The sequence below is a fragment of the Vigna unguiculata genome, chromosome 10 (genome assembly GCF_037176805.1).
Source record: "Vigna unguiculata cultivar grain cowpea cultivar isolate G323 ecotype 2 chromosome 10, ASM3717680v1, whole genome shotgun sequence".
Classification (NCBI taxonomy): domain Eukaryota; kingdom Viridiplantae; phylum Streptophyta; class Magnoliopsida; order Fabales; family Fabaceae; genus Vigna; species Vigna unguiculata.
This window is the reverse complement of record NC_140801.1, coordinates 46,403,908-46,422,481: the sequence shown is the minus strand read 5'-3', so window position 1 is coordinate 46,422,481 and position 18,574 is coordinate 46,403,908. Positions and strand designations below refer to the sequence as shown.

Below are 18,574 nucleotides of genomic sequence, written 5' to 3'. Positions count from 1 at the left end.
TATGTATTAAAGACAAGTATGGAGACAAGGAAAATATGTACATAGTCATCGAAATCTTGATATTCAATTCAAAAATTTGGATACTCATGTCCAATTAAGACAGAAATTTCATGTGAAAATGTAGATGGGGTTGGACAATATCTACCGAGATGAATTTAATTATTATTACTAAATAGATTTGACCTATGTTGCTACTGCAAAGAAAGTCCCATAAAGAACCTCTTTCTAAGAATTCGTCATAAGGGAGAAACCATATATTTGATACCAACAAGACATAATTCAATCATATAAGAAACCATGAAATCACTTTCGACCTTAAATCTTAATGCTAAATATTTGTGGATCTTTCGATTGATACTTAAAGTCCGAATAGCTTTATTATTAACTCTAACCATAGGATTCATTTAAATCTCTAAACTTAATGGAAAAGATGAAATAAAGTTTCTACTTCTCCAAAATATTTTATTTCTAAATCTTCAAGCCCGACATAAAAGGTCAACAATATTCCTAGCGATAAAAACACTAATCCTAAATCTAACTACTAGTAAGACGATTAACATGAAAGTGATGAAAGTTCAAAGTAAAAAACATGTAAGAAATTCTAAGATATGCATAAAAAGGTAAACTCACAAGGCATTTATATCATAGCCGAGGACTGGCAGGGAGGTGATCGTGCTCCAACAACTGGACTAAATGTCATCTTTATTTACAATTAGTTTCAAAATAATTCTTACCATTTTCACACAACAATTACATATAATCTTACAACTTTTTCAAATATTTATGGAGGAACATATGTGCATATAAACTCCAATTCTCTCAGGTACAACTTCATTAAAAAAGAAACACTCATTTTACAACATAAGTACCATAGTACATATACACAAATACATTTTTGTATCGTTCATGAAACACCGTATAGCAGAGAAACAACAGACGACATGTCTAGAGATGCAATGCTCAGTTTCCAACTTATCCACAGAGCATCTTTTTCTCAACAACTAAACTCATGTCAAATTTATTAACAGAAAAACATTCAAGAACTTGTAATTTAAAACAATTCAAATCTCCTTAAGCAACACACTATCTTTCCTATAACTTAAAAGCAACACGCATCTGCATCAGTATGAATACAAGAACAACACTTATTCACAAACAAACCTTATATAACTTGAGAACCATTCATGTTTCCTGTAGGTATATAGGGAAACTGTATTCATGAACGCTGCACTTCAACACAGAAAAAACACTATTTATTGATAGATAATATGATACTTACAAGTGAAGGGAATTTGTCACCAAACTAACTCAAGAAGCCTCCTCCTCAAACTATTGCATGATCAGAGCTTTTGTATCACCTTTACATCGGATTCCATCTATTGTCACCCTTAATTTTAGAGGCACTTTATCATGATGACGGAAAATTTTGGCGTTGAGGCATTTGTTTACCCCCACTTTTCTCAAGGATGGGAAATTCAAAGTGGAACTCCCCGTGTAAAAGCTTTCAAATTTGTCTAATGAGACAAGAGTCAACATCTCAAGCTTGGTGAATATTATTTCATTTTCATATTTATATTCACCTTCACCTTTGGGTTCATCTTCATCTTCCTCTTTGGCCACTATTTCTTTTAGTGATTCACATCCTAATGCTATGATCTCTTGGAGGTTCACTAACTTTTTTGCCACTGAAGATGTAAATAAATACTGCAATTGGGAACAGTGAGATACATTCACTTTTTTCAGAAAAGAGAAGCACATTTTAGAAGTAGAATGCACTCCAATTGTTTCAACATGACGACAATTGAAGATATTTAATTCGTGAAGGTTCTCGCAGATTGTGTTTAACCATGATGAGTTCTCTGACTGGATGGACCTGATAGCAGCTACTTGGAATAGTGTCAATATTCGTAACTGTAAAAGCATCCCATCCTCACCAATTTTGGGGTTTTGAGCATGGAAAATCTCCGGATTTTTACAATTTAGTACTTGTATAACCATTTCGGTTAAGTTGGGTGCTTTATGGAGTATTTCATTGAGCACTATAGGCATTTCACTCTTATCACCGTTCGAGAGCAGGTGCATTTTATTTATACATTTGAAGACTCCCGTAAATTTTTCAGACCTAAGCCTTGATCTTAATGCCAGAATATGTTTCCAATCAAGTTCCAATTCTCTCACGTTTGAAATGTCCTAACAATTAAAGCAAAATCAAATTCAATAGAAATTAAGCAAAACCAAAAGAGGAAAAAAATTTGAGAGTGTAGACTCTTTGATGTGCACTTACCTCTAAACGTGAAATAAGAGGTTGTCTCTTAACTGAAATACCCCCACCCATGGAATGTTTACTTTGAAACAACTCTAATCCTTCACACCTCAACACAGATAATATATTTAAGGTTGGGCATTCCAAAGTGAATGTTTGAGGGTAAAAGCAACTGAGTTGTGGCAAGGAAGAAAGAATCAACCTCTCTAAACAAGGGAGCACAAACTTTGCTTCTGTGGATTCTTCTTTTTCAACAATTTCTTGGAACTTAGAACAATCTTCTATTTCAATTCCTTTGAGACTTTTAAGATTTTTTGCCAAGGAAGCGGGAAATAGTGTTTCCAACTTTTTACAATCGCTAACAACGACCTGTTCCAGATTTGGAAAGATGAGAACTCCATTTTTCTTCTTTTCCCAAACATGTGTTAGCTTCGATAGCCCTTTTAAGGTCAAAATCCTCAACTGGGATTCTATTTTCGTCATTTCAGTGTCATTCATATAAAAAAGCACCTCTATGGTTGTACTATCCCGTACTTCCAACTCTTTTAAGCTCTTCAGAAGAGCAAGAATAATAGATGGAATTGCGCATGGCAGAGTACAATTCTGTAGCTTCAAGCTAACCAAATCGCGCAACCATTGATTTTGCAGGCCAAACTTACAATGCGGATCTCCCTGTAACTCAAGATTATCAAAAAAACACTCCTTGTCCACTGCTTCAAAAAACTCCTGTAAATATAGCAAAAGGTTATCTTCTAAGTTACTTGTTAATAAGCATTCAATAATATAAGGCCAAACAAGCATTCAAAAACTCCTTGAAATTTTTACCTTTCGTTCTGAGATCCTTTTTATTATGGTGTTAAGATCTCTTGAAGGGGGTAAATCGTCCGCTTCCTGATCCATGGATAATGTAACTTCCATAAGGGATTGAACTCGATGGGAGAAAAACTCCATGTTGGGACAACTCCATACTACCATAGTTTTCAAAGATGATAATTGTAGAGTGTCACTCCCAGAATAAAAGCATACTAAACTTGTTAAAGATTGTAGATGAATGGTGTGGAGTCGTTCAAATTTAATGGCTTCAGAAGTTGTATCTCCCTCTTTAGCCACTATTTTTGTCAGTGATTCACATTCAATGACACGAATCTCCTCAAGGTTCATTAATTTTTTGGCAGCTGAAGTTGTAAATAAATACTTCAAGTTTGAACATTTGTATATATTCACTTCTTTCAGACAAGAGAAAGACACCGCAGAACGTACTCCTAATATTATTGTCAAATGAGGACATTGGGAAACAATTAATTTGTGGAGCCTCTCACAGATCATGTTCAAGCTTGAGCAGTAGTTTAACTCAAAGAACTGTGTAGTGGACACATTGCATAGCCTCAATATTGTTAACTGTCTTAGCATCTCCTTCTCGCCAATATTGGGATTTTGGGCAAGGAAATTCTTGATACCATCACAATTGTTTATACCCAATTCTATTAAATTTGGTGCCTTGAGTATTTCAACGGGTAACACGAGCATTTCATTCTCCTCGGCACGAAAGAAAGACAAGGAAATGCTGTTTAAATTTTTGAGGCCTTTCGTAGGTTTCTGTGACTTAAACCATAAGCTTAATGCCAGAACTTGTTTCCAATCAAGAGTCAGTTTCTCCAGGTTGGAAATGACCTAAAAATTAGGGACAAAAACAAATCAGATAAAAAAAAAGTGTGTGAATTAGATAAAAGTTGAAAGGAGAACAAATTTGGAAATGCAGATTCTACGATACTTTATTTACCTCTGGATCTGAGATAAGAGGAAGTTTGCTGCTTGAAGTACCCTCACCCATGGGATCATATACACTTTGAAATAACCCTAACTCATCACAATTCCTCACAGATAAGAATTTTACAGAGGGGAATTCTAGAGTGAATGTTTTAGGACAAGTGACCTGGGGCAAGTCATTGAGTTCCAAATCCTCCACACAAGGGAACACAAACTTTTCAGTTACAAATGTTGTTTCTTCCTGTTCAACAAAGTCTTGCAAATTTTCACAGGAATCTATTTTAAGCTTCTTTAGATCCTTAAGACTTTTGGCCAGGGAAGCAGGAAATAAAGTTTGCAGCTTTGCACAATCACTAACAACAACCTCTTGCAGATTGCAAAAGATTAGAATTGTGTGAGTGTCCTTTTCCCACACATGTTTCAGCTTTGATAGTCCATTTAAAGTCAATATCTTCAATTGTGATTCTGTTTCCTTAATCTCAGTGTCGTCATTCATATAAAAAATTGCCTCTACCCGGTTGCTATCTCGTACTTCTAATTCTTTTAAATTCTTTAAAAGAGAAAGAATAAAAGATGGAATTGCATATGATAGCTTGCAGTTATGCAACTTCAATGTTTCCAAATTGGCCAACCATTTGTTTTGCAAACCAGTTTTACAATTTGGGTCTTCTTGTAGTTCAAGATTATCAGAAAAGCACTCGTTGTCCACGGCTTCAAAAAACTCCTGTGAATATTACAATAGGTTTATCATCAGATATATCCATTCCCTGCTCGACTTAGTTTACCTATAAAAGAACGCTATAAATCTACAATGGTTCTTGTTTTAAATTCTTTAAATTCACTCGAACAAGAGTCAAAATTGATTGATTCAGAATTGAAAGTGGTTACCTGTTGCAGGAACACCTTCTCTACAGAAGAGTTAAGATCACGGTAGAAGACCAAGTCATCACTTAAGACGTTTGAAACTCGAATTCCTCTGAAAGAAGAATTCAGGTGTATCTCTCCTCTAGAGAAAAACTCCATCTTGGGGCATCTCCATATGTCCATTATCATCAAGGAGGGTAACCGCAAAGTGTCATTGCCTGAATAAAAGCATTTCAAGCTTAATAATTGATATAGATCTGTGCGCTTTAGCTGTTGTAGTTTGATCACTTCTGAAATGTCATCCTCTTCTTTCCAGACTATTGCTTGCATTGAATCACAGTTACAGACTTCTATATACTCAAGGCTCTCTAACTTGTTCACTGATGATAATGTGAATAAATACTTCAATTTTTTACACCCGTTTATGTACATTTCTCTCACATACTTGAAAGACACAGAAGGAGTAGAATGCACCAATGCTTTCAAATCAGGACAATCGACAACATGTAATTGTTGGAGGTTCTCACTGTCACAAATCACGTTTAACCATGGTGAGTCCTCCGACCCAATGGACTGTAGTTTTGGGACACCATACAGTTTCAATGTTTTCAACTGTGTAAGCACCCTTTTCTCGACAATTTCTGGGATTTGAGTTTGGAATACCTCGAGGCATTTGCAATAGCATATAGTCATTTTTGTTAAATTGGGCATCTTCTGGAGTATTTGAATGGGCAAATCTGTTCTTTCACTCTTATCATCATTAAGTAACAACTTAATATCATTTAAATATTTGAGGTTGTCCATAGGTTCCCCCAACTTTGTCCTTAACACCAATGTTTGTTCCCAGTCAAGTACCAGTATCTCAAGGTTGCAAATATCCTAGTGAAAGAAAATCAAATAGAAAAACATGGACTGGGTATTAAAAGGTGAAATGTAAAATATATACATAGAGAGCTAGACAGAAAATGTGCATTTAATGTTACTTAATTACCTTTAGATCAAAGAAAATGGATTGTCTGTTAGCACTTCCAAATAGCTCTAACTCTGGGCAACTCATCACGATTAATAAATTTAACGCAGAGCAATCCAAAGTAAATGATTGTGGGTAAAAGTAAATGAGCTCTGGCAGATCATGAAGACAAAGTGTAGTTATGCAAGGAAACAAGAACACCGCTTCTGTGTCGTCTTCCTTTCTAACAATTTCATGCAATAGATGACAACTTGTTATTTCAAGTTTTTCAAGTTTCTTAAGATTTTTTGCCAAGGTCAAAGGAAACACATTTTGCAGGTTTTTACATTCATTAACATGGACCAGCCTCAGATTTTGAAAGCTCTCGGTTCCTTTACCCTTTCTTTCCCACACATCCTTAAGCTTTGGTAGCTTTTCTAAACTCAATTTCTCCAGGTGGAATGTTGATCCAGTTCCCTCTTCAGCATTCATCTCAAAAATTACCTCTACATTGTTGCAGGCCTGTACTTGCAGTTCTGTTAAGCTCCTCAAATAAGGAAGAATATTTGATGGAATTGCACATGGTTGAATTACACAGTTCTCAAGCTTCAAAATCTTCAAACTATAAAACCAACTATTTTTCTTTTGCAGACTAACTCCACGTTTCCATCTTTTCTGTAGCTCTTGATGTTGGGAGAGGCTCATCTCCTCCATGCCTTCCAAAAATTTCTGTGAACATAAATTGTGTAAGTTCATTGTATTTTTTGGTTATATGAGAATTGGGCAGCGTTTAAAAGAATTTTGATTGTTTAAAAAGATAACTGAAGCAAAAAATATAATAATTTCTCTCGTTTTCTATTACCCACAAATTTTTTAAGTAATTTCATTATTTTAAGTTAACTTTTAAAATAACAAAATAGAAAATAAAAATTTAGTGAAGAAAATCATACATAATTACATACCATTTCCTCGAATATCTTTTGTATTGTAGCATTTATATCTCCTTCCCAGCATAATCGTTTGCTCTCTTTTCCGTGGACAACATGTATATTTTGTAAAAGTGGTGATCTGGTGACTGTTTCAGAAAATTTAGCCATATTATAACATGCACTCACTACCAATTTCTCCAATGATGGGAATTCAAAGGCACAACCAGAGACACAGAAACTCTTGAGTTTCTTCAGTGAAACAAGCTCCAGGGCTTTCAATTGTTGAAAAACAACCCTCTCAGAACTTTCTCCATCTTTTCTTACTATTTCCACCAGGGATTCACATTTCACTACCTTCATGGTCCTGAGTTGAACCAAACTTTTTGCAGTAGATGCTGACATTAGACTTTTCAATCCATCACAATTGATCACTTCAAGATTTGTCAATCGAGTAAAAGATACAGAGGAAGGTGCCAAAGTAATCATACGAGGACAGTTCTTCAAAATCAAGAACTCTAACCTTTCAAGAATGATGTCTGGTTCAAAGCCTATCTCTTTGAGATTCGGAAAGTCTATCAACATCAAGCTTTTCAAATTTGGAACTACTCCCAAGTTTTCAATTTCAGTATCTTCCTTTGGAGGCACTATCTTTTCAAAGAAACAATTATTCAGTGATAGGCTTTTTAAATTAGGATTTCTATGTAGGAAAGAATATAAAATCTCAGTATCCATTAATCTAAATAAGGAAAGCTCTTCTAAGTTATCCCTTCGATGGTTCCTTTTACCCATATAACTGTGTGGTGACTTTGCATGCCAAGACTCAATTTGCATGGACTTCAAGTTATTGATTACCTATAATTGACAAACAAAGAAAAGGATGAATATATTTATATAAATATATATTTAAGTAAAAGTGGAAGAATATGTTTCCATTTTGATTATTTTCTATTTAATTTTGCATGAATTAGACAGTGTTGTTGAAGAGTTGAGGGGCTTAGTACTAGTACCTCTTCAGGAAAGCATACATGTACAGAGTTGAATGGTTCCAGATTGTTACAACGATCAATAGATAGCTCATTCAATGGACATGATAAATCATAAGTTGATGGATAGAAGCTCGTAAGTTTTGGCAGTTCTGAAAATTTGATGGTGCTTAGTTTAGGGAAGTTAAAACTGGCTCTATTCGTGTGGGTAGCTTCCCTTTTGGCAACAATTTCACTCAGTCCATAGCAATCACAAACCACAAGAGATTCTAGATTATCAAGACTCTTGGCTACAGAAAATGGAAATATATATTCCAAGCTGTCACAATCTTGAGCCCATATCTTCTTCAGATTGTTAAACTTAGGAATCCCAACTCGATCTTCATAATCCATTTTCCATACAACCTTCAATTTAGGGAGTGTTTCTAAATGAACATCTTGCAAGTTATTAGCTACATCCCCAACTTGCTCATGTATATTAAATATTGCTTTCATGAACCTGCAATTTGTGACTCTCAAGTTGCATATACTCACAAATGTTCCTTCCATTACATTTTCAAGTCTGTCACACTTCTCAATGACTAGAGTGTCTAGTTTGCTAAAGGAGTCTGAAGGGAGTTTTGGATTCCATATCGTACTCAGACTGTTCATATTGCGAAGTTTCATATTCTTCATTTTTGGAAAGATGCTACTCTATTTTGGAACACAGTAGCCATAAGTTAATCAAATTATGTGTTAAAATAGAGAAACCAAATCAATAAACAGAAAAAGAAAAATATAAAATTTATGGATCTACAAACATTTGAAACTACTATTGTGGATTTGCAATTTCAAATCTTAACACCGAATCTAATCAGACAAAGCTTCTTACCGTATTATCCTTCTCTCTATCTTGTTCAGGGAGGAAGATACTTCCCATCTTCTCACAGTCACTTACATAAAGGCTTTGAAGATTCACCAGACTCTTGGCCATTGTAATTGACATCAAATATTTTAATTTCCAGCAACCATTGACATCCAAATGTGTCAAATTTTCAAAAGATGGTTTTTTTGAAGATTGTTTGACACTCCATATTACGTCAATCTGGATTGAGGACAACTCCAGTCTCTCTAATTTTGAAACTCCAACCTGCAAACAGCCACACGTGATTAGACTCTCCAAAAACTAAGGAATTTATTTTGACTTTCTCGACTTAATTTTCATAATAGATAAATAACCTTCTTCTCTTTTTAACGTTGGGATCCTAAGAAACTCTTTCCTTTTAGTTTAACAGAATAAAATGGGAAAAAAGTTTTAGTTGTAAAGGATGAATAAATTTAGAGGATAATTTTAACGCACCTTTTCGTGGAAGAGTTTTCTTTCCTCTCTTTCTATCTGAGGAATGACATCAAATCCAACAAACTCAGACAAAGATTGTAGCTTCAAATTACGTAATTCAGGAAGCGTAAGAAGCTCAGTTTTGTTTTGTGGTCCCACATCAATAACTTCCTTCAAAGAGTTACATTCAGAAACCTCAATTGTTTCAAGAAATTTTAAAAGTCTAGCCACAGAAATTGAGAAGACATTCTTCAATTCACCACAGAGATTGATCTTAATGACTTTCAGTTTACCAAAGGAGGGTTCTGATAGTTTGCATGAGCATATTTCATATATCTTGAGATTATGGAGACTTAATGACTCCAATTTTGGAAAAACTTTCTCAGGTTGCTGCCTGTCCTTTGGATTGATGAGAGATTGAATGGTAGAATTATTTACAATCCATAAATGTTTTAGATATGAAAATCCTTTTAAATTCAATCTATAAAAAAGATCGTGGACAATATTATGGGCTTCACGGACACTATTGTGCTTTTCATGGACAGTATTAAGTTCTAGAAACAAATTTTCAACTCCTTCAAACAACATTTTGATCCCCTTTAGAGAATGAATGTCAGATCCATTTTTCAATTGTACCGCCAAAAGTTTCAATGTTTCATATTTCTCTGCCATCTTGAAATCAGTCTCTAAAAATGAACTCAAATCTCCAATAACAATCTTGTAACTATCTAACTTGTCAAAAAACAAGTTCTTTGGCAAATAGGAAACATTTGGGATTTGTATGTCTAGAGTTGTCAATTGATTTAAATGTTTCAAATCAGAAAGAATAGCTATTTTACTTTGTCGTGTTTGTTCTTCATCCTCCCATTGAATCAAGGTATTTCTCATATACAACTCCTCCAGACTTACCAAGCTTGATATGACACCATATGGAATTTTTTTAAGTTTAGAACAATTACTTATGTCAAAAATTTGTAGCATTTTTAACTCATTCAACTCATCTGGCAAATTTTTAATATCAGATCCTGAAAAACTTAGAATTCTTAACTTTTCCAACTCTCCTATGATGGATAATTCCTCATCTAGCATGCAACATTGCTCCAAACAAAGCATTCTAAGTTTATGCAAGGATGAAATTGAAGAATCAATAAGGGGGAGATGAATGCCAATCAATATCAACACTCTAAGTTCTTTCACTCCTTTGAAAAACTTTTTGGGTATTCTCGGACGTGGAATACTATTGACAATTTCAAGGACTCTAAGTCTTGGGTAATTTATTGTCCCAGGAAACTCTTTAGTGAAGTTACAATGATGTAACGAAATGGCAGCGTACCGTTCAAGTTCATCAGGCCACTCATCTACCTTTTCTTTTGTCATTGTAAATAAATGGTTTTCCTTGTATGCTATGGACAAAGCTGCTCTACGAACAGTATCTGGCATGGTAAAATGGTCACTTGAATAACTGTCAGACAACAAACCTGATTCTTTTAACTTTGCAACCAACGTATATACTTTGTCTCTAGTTTCCCTTGCTGTGTTGATTCCTCGAAGAAAATCCAAACCAATACAATATTTCACCAAGTCCATAATCAATGCATCATGACCCATGCGAGCACAAAGCAAGAAAGTGTACCTGAGTTCCTCATCTTCTAAAAGATCATAACTTAACTTGGTAGAAAATTCAGGTACCCCAGCTAAGTTTTGAGATTCAAGTTTTCGATTAGTTTCCTCCCACACAGAAAGGCTCTTATTTTTCAATGCCCTTGCAGTGGTAACTATTGTCATTGGCAACCCTTTACACTTGCTGGCAATTTGAGCCGCTAACTTTTCATATTCATAATTATTGCCTACTATTCCAGCCTTTTTATTGAACAACATCTCTGCTTCCTTCTCCTTTAAGACTTCCACAGGGAAAATACTATCTTCTTTCCTTTCCATTTGACTTAACAACACTTGTTTGATTTCAGAAATCATCAAAATCTTACACCCTTTATACTGAGGAACAATCTTTCCAATTTTCAACCGACCAAAAGCATCAAGGGGGGATTTTCCTTCATTGACATTATTCAAATCACCACCAAGGAATTCTCCTTTCTTGACATTCACCGAGTCAGCAGCACCAGAGGATTTTCCTTTATTTATAACGTTCCTTTTCTAAAACTTGTCGAACCATTAAGGATGGGGGATTTTCCATCATTGACATTCTTCAAGATATCAACATCTAGTGATTTTCCTTTGACATTGTTTACGCCATCATCTTTCTCTAATTCATGTGGAATCCCCAACAGGTTAAAGTTCACTTTTTCCCAAAGATCGTCGAGAATTATAAGCGTGCTCTTATTCTCATCATTCAATATCTGGTGTATCCTCGCAGCTCTTGAAATGTCACTTTCCTCCTCCAATACAGCCCCCAACATATCAGCAATTTGTCCTTGGATTTTTCTTATGTCAGGGTTTTTGGTCACACTTGCCATGGTCACTACTTCAAACATCTTATCTTTTAAGGCTTTCTTCACAACTTCTTTGACTAAAGAGGTTTTGCCAACGCCACTCAACCCATGAAGACCGATCATTCTAACACCTGGCTTTTGGAATTCATCAGTAATCTTTTTCACAGTGTCATTTCTTGATGGATAGCTTTCGTAACCAAGGTTGGAAAAAAAAGCAGCCATAGAGGGTGGGCCAGACCAATAAGACAAGATGTCAAACTTTGCATTTTGCAGTAACCCATTTGCCTGCTTTGTGATATCATCTGCTTTTCTACTTCGATGATACCTTATCCCAGGCTTTGGAAGGTAACCACTATCTAAAAAGTCAAACACTGCATATTTATGGCATATTTCATCCTCGTGGAAATCCTTATACGCGAGAATGAGTTTATCCACATTCTCTATCCATTCTTTAACTTCAACGTGAATTCTTCTTCCATATCTACGTTCTTCCTCTTCAACTATATGTTGAATAGTATCTCTCTTCTTCTTGAGCTTCTCCACAACATCTTCTACTTCACTAACTTTTGCCTCGTACAAGTTCAGTTGAATCAATTGCTTCTTTAGCCACTCCTTTGCACGAGGTGACGATGTCAGGAATTGGTAACACCCTATTATAGCAGCCATTCTACATCTCAATTACATCTTTTCTGCATGCACACATGTAAATAACAAAGTAATATTAATTAATAGAGAGTTATAGTTGAAGTCCCCAATTGATAATATTTGATGAGAGACTACTTTTTGCAAACTGTTTATGTTCATATTCTTTTACCCTTTTCATCTTTTTAAACCTAATTAATTTTATAAATTTAGTAATCTATACATATTACGCACACTATGAATATTAGAAAAAATCTAAAAATCAATAAAAATTACTAAAATATAATTCTTTTATGTATATAGCTTTTATTAAATAAATAATATTTTTTATTTTAATAATTACGATAATAATAATAATTAATTTTTTAATGATAGTAAAAAAGATTTACGCATCAAGCATTTTTAACAACATGACATGGTAGGTGTGAGTTTGATTATCTAATCTCGATCTTATATGTAAAAATTCATTTTCATCCAATTTTTTATCTCATCCCCACTTGAGATTGAGTGTACTCGTACTTACTTACTTTTATACTGTTTTAATTAGTAATTGAATTTTTGTTATAAAAAATAAAAATCAAAGAAAAAGAAACTTGACATTTTCAAGTTTCAATATCATAAGGATACATATATTTTTTTTCAATGTCAAATACAAAATAAATTATAATGTATCAAATAAAAATAATTGAATATAGGTCAATAATTATAAAAAAAAGAACAAATATGTGACCTAAAAATAAATTATGCAAAAATAAAGACTAAATAAAAGTTAATACAATTTTTTCAAGTTATCCGATAAATAAAAGGTGTTTTGGTAATTTAAAATGAGGATTTGTATTTACTATTTGCTAGTTATACAAATTTTCTTTTTAGATCGAGGAGTACAATCTTTTATTTAGGTTTTCAATCTAGAAAATAATATTCAATATCCGTTATTAGTTATTTTGGCATGGGTCTTAAGAGAAAAGTTGAATCATGGCCTATCTATGTTACTAATAGATACAAATTCCACACTATTCTTTAATGAAAGCTTGATTTCCTCTAACTATGGTGTTTATGTATGAGGAAGCAATGGTTAGAGTCATATTTCTATGAAATATTGTCTAATATTATTCAACTAGAGTATACTAGCTGGCCAATCATGAATTTAGTTCTCTTTCAGTGTGAATGGTTTGATAATACTTCTACAATAGGAACCAAAGTAGATAATAAGTATGGAATCGTTCAAGTAAAGCCTTCACAGAGATATAAAAAAGCATACAATCCATTCATATTTGCACAACAAGTAAAGCAATTTTATTTCACCAAATATCTAGAGTGACACCAAAGTTGGTTTGGAGTAATTAAGATTAAAGTTCGTAGTAGAGTTATGGACAATAAGTCAAGTTGAGCATGACACTTCATACCAAGATGGTGAGCTTATGCAACTTCAAGTAGCGCTACATGTTAATTCAGACTTCATTCATGATTCTCTTCCTGATTTGATGATGAGGGACAAGAAATAAATATCCACTTATTAAATCAGACAAAGATAGAAGAAGAATGTAAGGAGGGATACATTTCAAGTGAGGGAAACATTAATAGTGATGACATAACTCTTTGTAATTCATGCATTAAAAAGGGTCATGTGTATGGACTTGGTGCATTGATTAAAATGTTTACTACTTCTATAAGTGCTTACTCTATATCAGTCAATCTCTAGTGGTTCATCAAATAGAAGAAATGTGTGAAACTATTCAGAAATTAAATCTTGGATTATGGCAAAAGGATGCTAATGAGAGAACACTTGAAGAAAAGATGGAGTAGATGATGATAAATCATGAGCAATAGAGTGAATGCATGCACCAACAAGATGAGCAAATGCAACACCAAAATTAGTAGATGCACCATGAAACTTATTTTTCAACACATCCAATTGGAAAATCTTATGCCAACTCCTTCTGATCCTCGTGGTAGTGGAGATGATATAGTAGACCAGGGGACCATTAGTTGTAATTTTAATTGTATGATGACTTCAAAACTTGTGTATTTATTTAGAACTGTTTCCATTTTGCTTTTATGTTGGATCATGTAGTATGTACACTTTTATTTCTTTTATAATACTCTTTACTACATTATATATTTGAGTTTACTATTATTTAGCATAATTAAATTTATAGTATTTATAAGTAGGTTAAAAAATTGTTACAAACATGTCAAAATATATAAGCAGGTAAAATTATGTACTTAAAAGTAGTCTTAGAAATATATTGGTTGCTAAATCTACTTCTTATTCTTTTTGCAACTGATTTAGTTACTGAAATATATTGGTTGCTAAATGTTTTAACTTTTTGTCATCAATTTAGTAATTGAAATATATTTTAATTTAAATAAAAATGTTACCTATCAAAAAATAAGTGTCATTATATTATCACATTAGTAACCAAATTGGTGCCGATTTTTTTTAATTTAATATCTTTTTTCATGTTTACAACCAAAAAAATAGTCACTAATTTTGGTTTTATTTTTGCAACTAAAACTTTAATGACTAAATTGATCTCTATAGTAGAAGGTATTGAAACTTCGATAACTATTTAGAGACCAATTTTCAATTTGGTCGCTAATTGGATTGTGACTAGACTTTTTGTCACCACATATTTTTTTATCTCTAGTTTGGTTGTTAAAATATTTACAACCGATTTTATCTCTTTTAGCGATTAGAAAAGGTGGTCCCTAAAATGTTTTCTTTTTTTTAGTTTGTTAGGTGTATATTTTTGTTTAAGTAATACTAGTAGAAGGAATGGACATATAAATTCTAAATATTATATATATATATATATATATATATATATATATTTATCTTCAAAATCCAATCTAGAAAGATCTCTAATATATAATTTTTTATAATTTCATTTTTAGTTGCTGCTATAAAAATGTTTAGAAACAAATTTTTAAATTATCTATTAATATTAATTATCCCTTAAATATTTTATTATAAAATTTAATTAGTGATTTAGTCTTTGTTAGTTTGGTTGATTTTGGTCCTTTTATTATTATTTTTGTTCAATTTGGTTATCTAATTCTTTTAAAAGGTTCAATTTGGTCATTTTTATTAAATTGACGTTAATACCGTGTTCATACATGTCACATGTCATTTTGTGAATTTAATTTTTAATTTTTTTAATTTAAAAAAAATAAGCTGCTACGTCTTGCGTCATGGTCGTGTCATATGTCAATTCTTTAAATTTTTTCAATCATTTTTAATTTTTAATTTTTTTTATTTTTTAAATTACCACGTGACAGGTCATAATTGTACCACGTGTCAGATTAATGGTGGTTGTTTCTAATTTAATCCATTTATTTACAATTTTAATTCAATTTGAGAACAACTTAGTAAATAAACTTAATGACAACTTATATATTCATGTTAAAATAATTTTTTATCATTTATAATCAAATCACTCTTTAAATACTCATGTTACTTTATTTCTTACATTTTTTTACTTGAAATTTTTTTCAAGTGTAAAAGGCAAAATAATTTGAATAGTTAGGTGAAATAATTTGATGTATAAATCCTATAAAGTTATTTAACGTGTATATATAAGTTGTAATTAAGCTTAATTACTAATTTGGTCTCAAATTGGAGAAGACAAAATTAGATCATCTTAAAAAATAGAGGACTAAATTGAATCAAAATTTTAAATAGAGTGACTAAATTAAAAATAAGCATAGTCTGACATGGCATGTCATGTGACAATTTTTTTTTCAAATTAAAGAATATATATATATATATATATATATATATATATATATATATATATATATATATATATATATATATATATATAAATATATATATATATATTAAAAAATCGTTGAAAATTTCACGAATTAACACGTGTCACGACCATAACGTGACACATGACAATTTAATTTTTTTAAAATTAAAATTAAAATTTCACAAAATAACATGATATTTACAAAGACGGAGTCAACTTAGGAGAAAAAACCAAATTAAACATTTTGAAATAATTAAAAGACCAAATTGAACCAAAAATAATAAAAAGATCAAAATAAATTATACCAACATATTAGATGATTAAATCATTAATTAAGTCTTATTATAAAAAGAATATAGTTATTTTATTGAAATAAGTTTTCTTAGCCAAGTAGATGAGGTTATTCAAATTCTAAAATAATCAACGTACTTTAAAACAAAACTAAAAACTAAAATTCCCAAAGTTTTGAACAGGTGGGAGTACGTTATTATATATACACAAATTTTCACTGAATCTGTGACAAAATTTTATAAATACTGGCTTATTCTTCTTCAGAAACTCAATCACACGTTTTATCATCATAAAAATAAAAGTGATCAATTGAAAAAATATATATCGTCCAGCATATATATACACTACGTTTCATTCATATAATATGAAGACCCTTTCCTAATAGCTAGCAGCAGTAATGAAATTAGAACAACTGTGTTTTTTTTCCCGTGAACTTTCAAGATTGATGAATTGAACTGTGAAAATTTTGGTAGCAGCAAAGTAAGAGGAACGGAGTTTAAGAGACTAAGAGGATTTAGATTATAGATAAACTAAAAATGCATTATTCGATGGATGGAACAAACCTAAACTTGAAATAAAAAGGAGAAATATAGTGTGTACCTGACAACAACAATACGATGAAGACAACAAAAGCAACCACAAACTGTGATGAAGAACACAGTCAAAGAATCGTAGCTTGCCCCGATCCCTTCAAAACATTGAGATGACCAGGGACGGATCTTCGTATACTTATAGGGCCATGGCCCCTCAAAATTTTTAAAATATATGTATAATATATTATATATTAAATTAGATAGACTTTTATTTTTTTATAAAATATAATATTTAATGTTAATAAATAATAAAATATAATAAAAAAAATACTTTTTGAGATATATTTTTTGTTTTTATTTATTATTTTTTAAGTTTCTCTTGTATTTATCTTTCACTTTTATATTTTTTTTTGTTTTTGAAAAAGAAATAGAAAATAGATACAAATTTATTCTTTCTATTCTCATTTTTCATTAAGTCTCTTTTATTTCTTAAAGATAAAAAAGTAACTCCCATGTCTACTAATAATGAAACATTTGTAGTTTAATATTTAATATTTTTTTCATCAAGAGTATTTTGTATATTTATTTTTTTATGAATATAAAACAAAAAATTACATACTATTGTTTCTTCCTAATCTTTTTTTAATTGTGATTGGGTTATCATAGATTTTTCTTTTAGTAATAACTCTCTCAATTTTTGATTTGATTTTGATAAATTACTTTTTAGTCTTAAATATTTTTTAAAAAAATTAGTATATTGATGAAGAATAAAATAATATTTTTTTTAAATGATAGAAAAAAGATATTGTTAAAACCAAAACAATATAGATTTATCTTTTCACGCATAGTACTAAGAATCCAACTCTAGAATTAGAGAACTTAATATTCAAATAAATAATTATATGTAAAATTTTTCATATTAGAATATCTCATGAAAGGGATAAATCAGAAAAATTTATTTAAAATGAATTTTATATTAAATACAATTTTAAAATTATCATTTTTCTAACGAGAAATATATAAAAATATTTCAATACTAAATTATATTTTTTTATATTAATGATAATGATTATATATATATATATATATATATATATATATATATTATTTGGACTCTTTCCAAATTTTAAGTAAAAATCCACCGGTGATGACAATGAAAATGAAGTTGTGAGAAGTCACGGAAAGGAAATATGCTTTTAATTAATGTATACGAAATATAACCTGTGTTGATGTTAGCACCCACCTACTGCGTTGAATTTGACTTTTATAATCTTTGTTTTGGTCGTTATATATACATTTTCTTATATTTATTTATTGGAATAGTAAGCGTGATGTAGGTATGAAATGATTTTTGGTGTATAATAAAACATGTTGCACTTACTTAAATATTTGCTTTTAGATTATTTATTTTTTGTGACTGCCATTTGAAGTCTCTCATAATATTGTTTGCATGAGATGAGACTGTATTTTCCATAAAGACCAATAGCATAGAATATACAATTATAAATCACTAAAAAGAGTTATAAAATCAGCAAAACTCAAAACAAGGTTTTCTGTGGACTTTCTCAATATTGTTATGGTTGTTAGACATTTTCTTATTTATTGGAATACTAAAATTCAAAGCGTGATGTGGGTCTGAAATAGATTTTTGGAGTATAATAAAATATTTTGCACTTGCTTAAACATTAACTTTTATTATTTTTTGTGACTATTTTTCGAAGTCTTCTTAGAATATTGCATGAGATGAGACTGTTTCCTCGTGAACATAAATAATATACGAAGAGGAAAGGTGCTATATAAACCACAACCAGTAAAAATAATTATAAA

General features: G+C 31.4%; 2 protein-coding genes and 1 pseudogene across 2 annotated transcripts; 1 reads left to right on the top strand and 2 right to left on the bottom strand.

Annotated features, from left to right (window-relative positions):
* Positions 1 to 804: 804 nt before the first annotated feature.
* LOC114166832 (uncharacterized) lies at positions 805 to 11,208 on the bottom strand. Its single transcript, XM_085667567.1, has 10 exons — positions 9,095 to 11,208; positions 8,627 to 8,884; positions 7,780 to 8,448; positions 6,806 to 7,624; positions 5,886 to 6,572; positions 4,919 to 5,773; positions 4,044 to 4,754; positions 3,089 to 3,934; positions 2,285 to 2,989; positions 805 to 2,190 (listed from the first exon to the last, which is right to left on the bottom strand). Exons 1-10 carry the CDS (start codon positions 11,045 to 11,047, stop codon positions 1,330 to 1,332), a joined length of 8,364 nt encoding a protein of 2,787 aa, XP_085523693.1. The 5' UTR covers positions 11,048 to 11,208; the 3' UTR covers positions 805 to 1,329.
* Positions 11,209 to 11,211: 3 nt separating this feature from the next.
* On the bottom strand, positions 11,212 to 16,905 carry LOC146883355 (putative disease resistance protein At4g14610). Its single transcript, XM_085667521.1, has 2 exons — positions 16,815 to 16,905; positions 11,212 to 12,212 (listed from the first exon to the last, which is right to left on the bottom strand). The coding sequence occupies exon 2, from the start codon at positions 12,187 to 12,189 to the stop codon at positions 11,212 to 11,214; it is 978 nt and encodes a 325-aa protein (XP_085523647.1). The 5' UTR covers positions 12,190 to 12,212; positions 16,815 to 16,905.
* On the top strand, positions 12,581 to 14,891 carry LOC146883356 (uncharacterized; annotated as a pseudogene).
* Positions 16,906 to 18,574: the final 1,669 nt, after the last annotated feature.

What these genes read in the sequence shown, in the direction of transcription:
- LOC114166832 (XM_085667567.1), bottom strand. Translation starts at nt 11,047, where the DNA reads ATGATTTCTGAAATCAAACAAGTGTTGTTAAGTCAAATGGAAAGGAAA. An exon ending in AAAAGATATTCGAGGAAATG is followed by an intron (nt 6,573 to 6,805) that starts GTATGTAATTAT and finishes TTATGTTCACAG; the next exon opens with AAATTTTTGGAAGGCATGGA. An exon ending in CTCTTATCTCAGATCCAGAG is followed by an intron (nt 3,935 to 4,043) that starts GTAAATAAAGTA and finishes CCTAATTTTTAG; the next exon opens with GTCATTTCCAACCTGGAGAA.
- LOC146883355 (XM_085667521.1), bottom strand. Translation starts at nt 12,189, where the DNA reads ATGGCTGCTATAATAGGGTGTTACCAATTCCTGACATCGTCACCTCGT.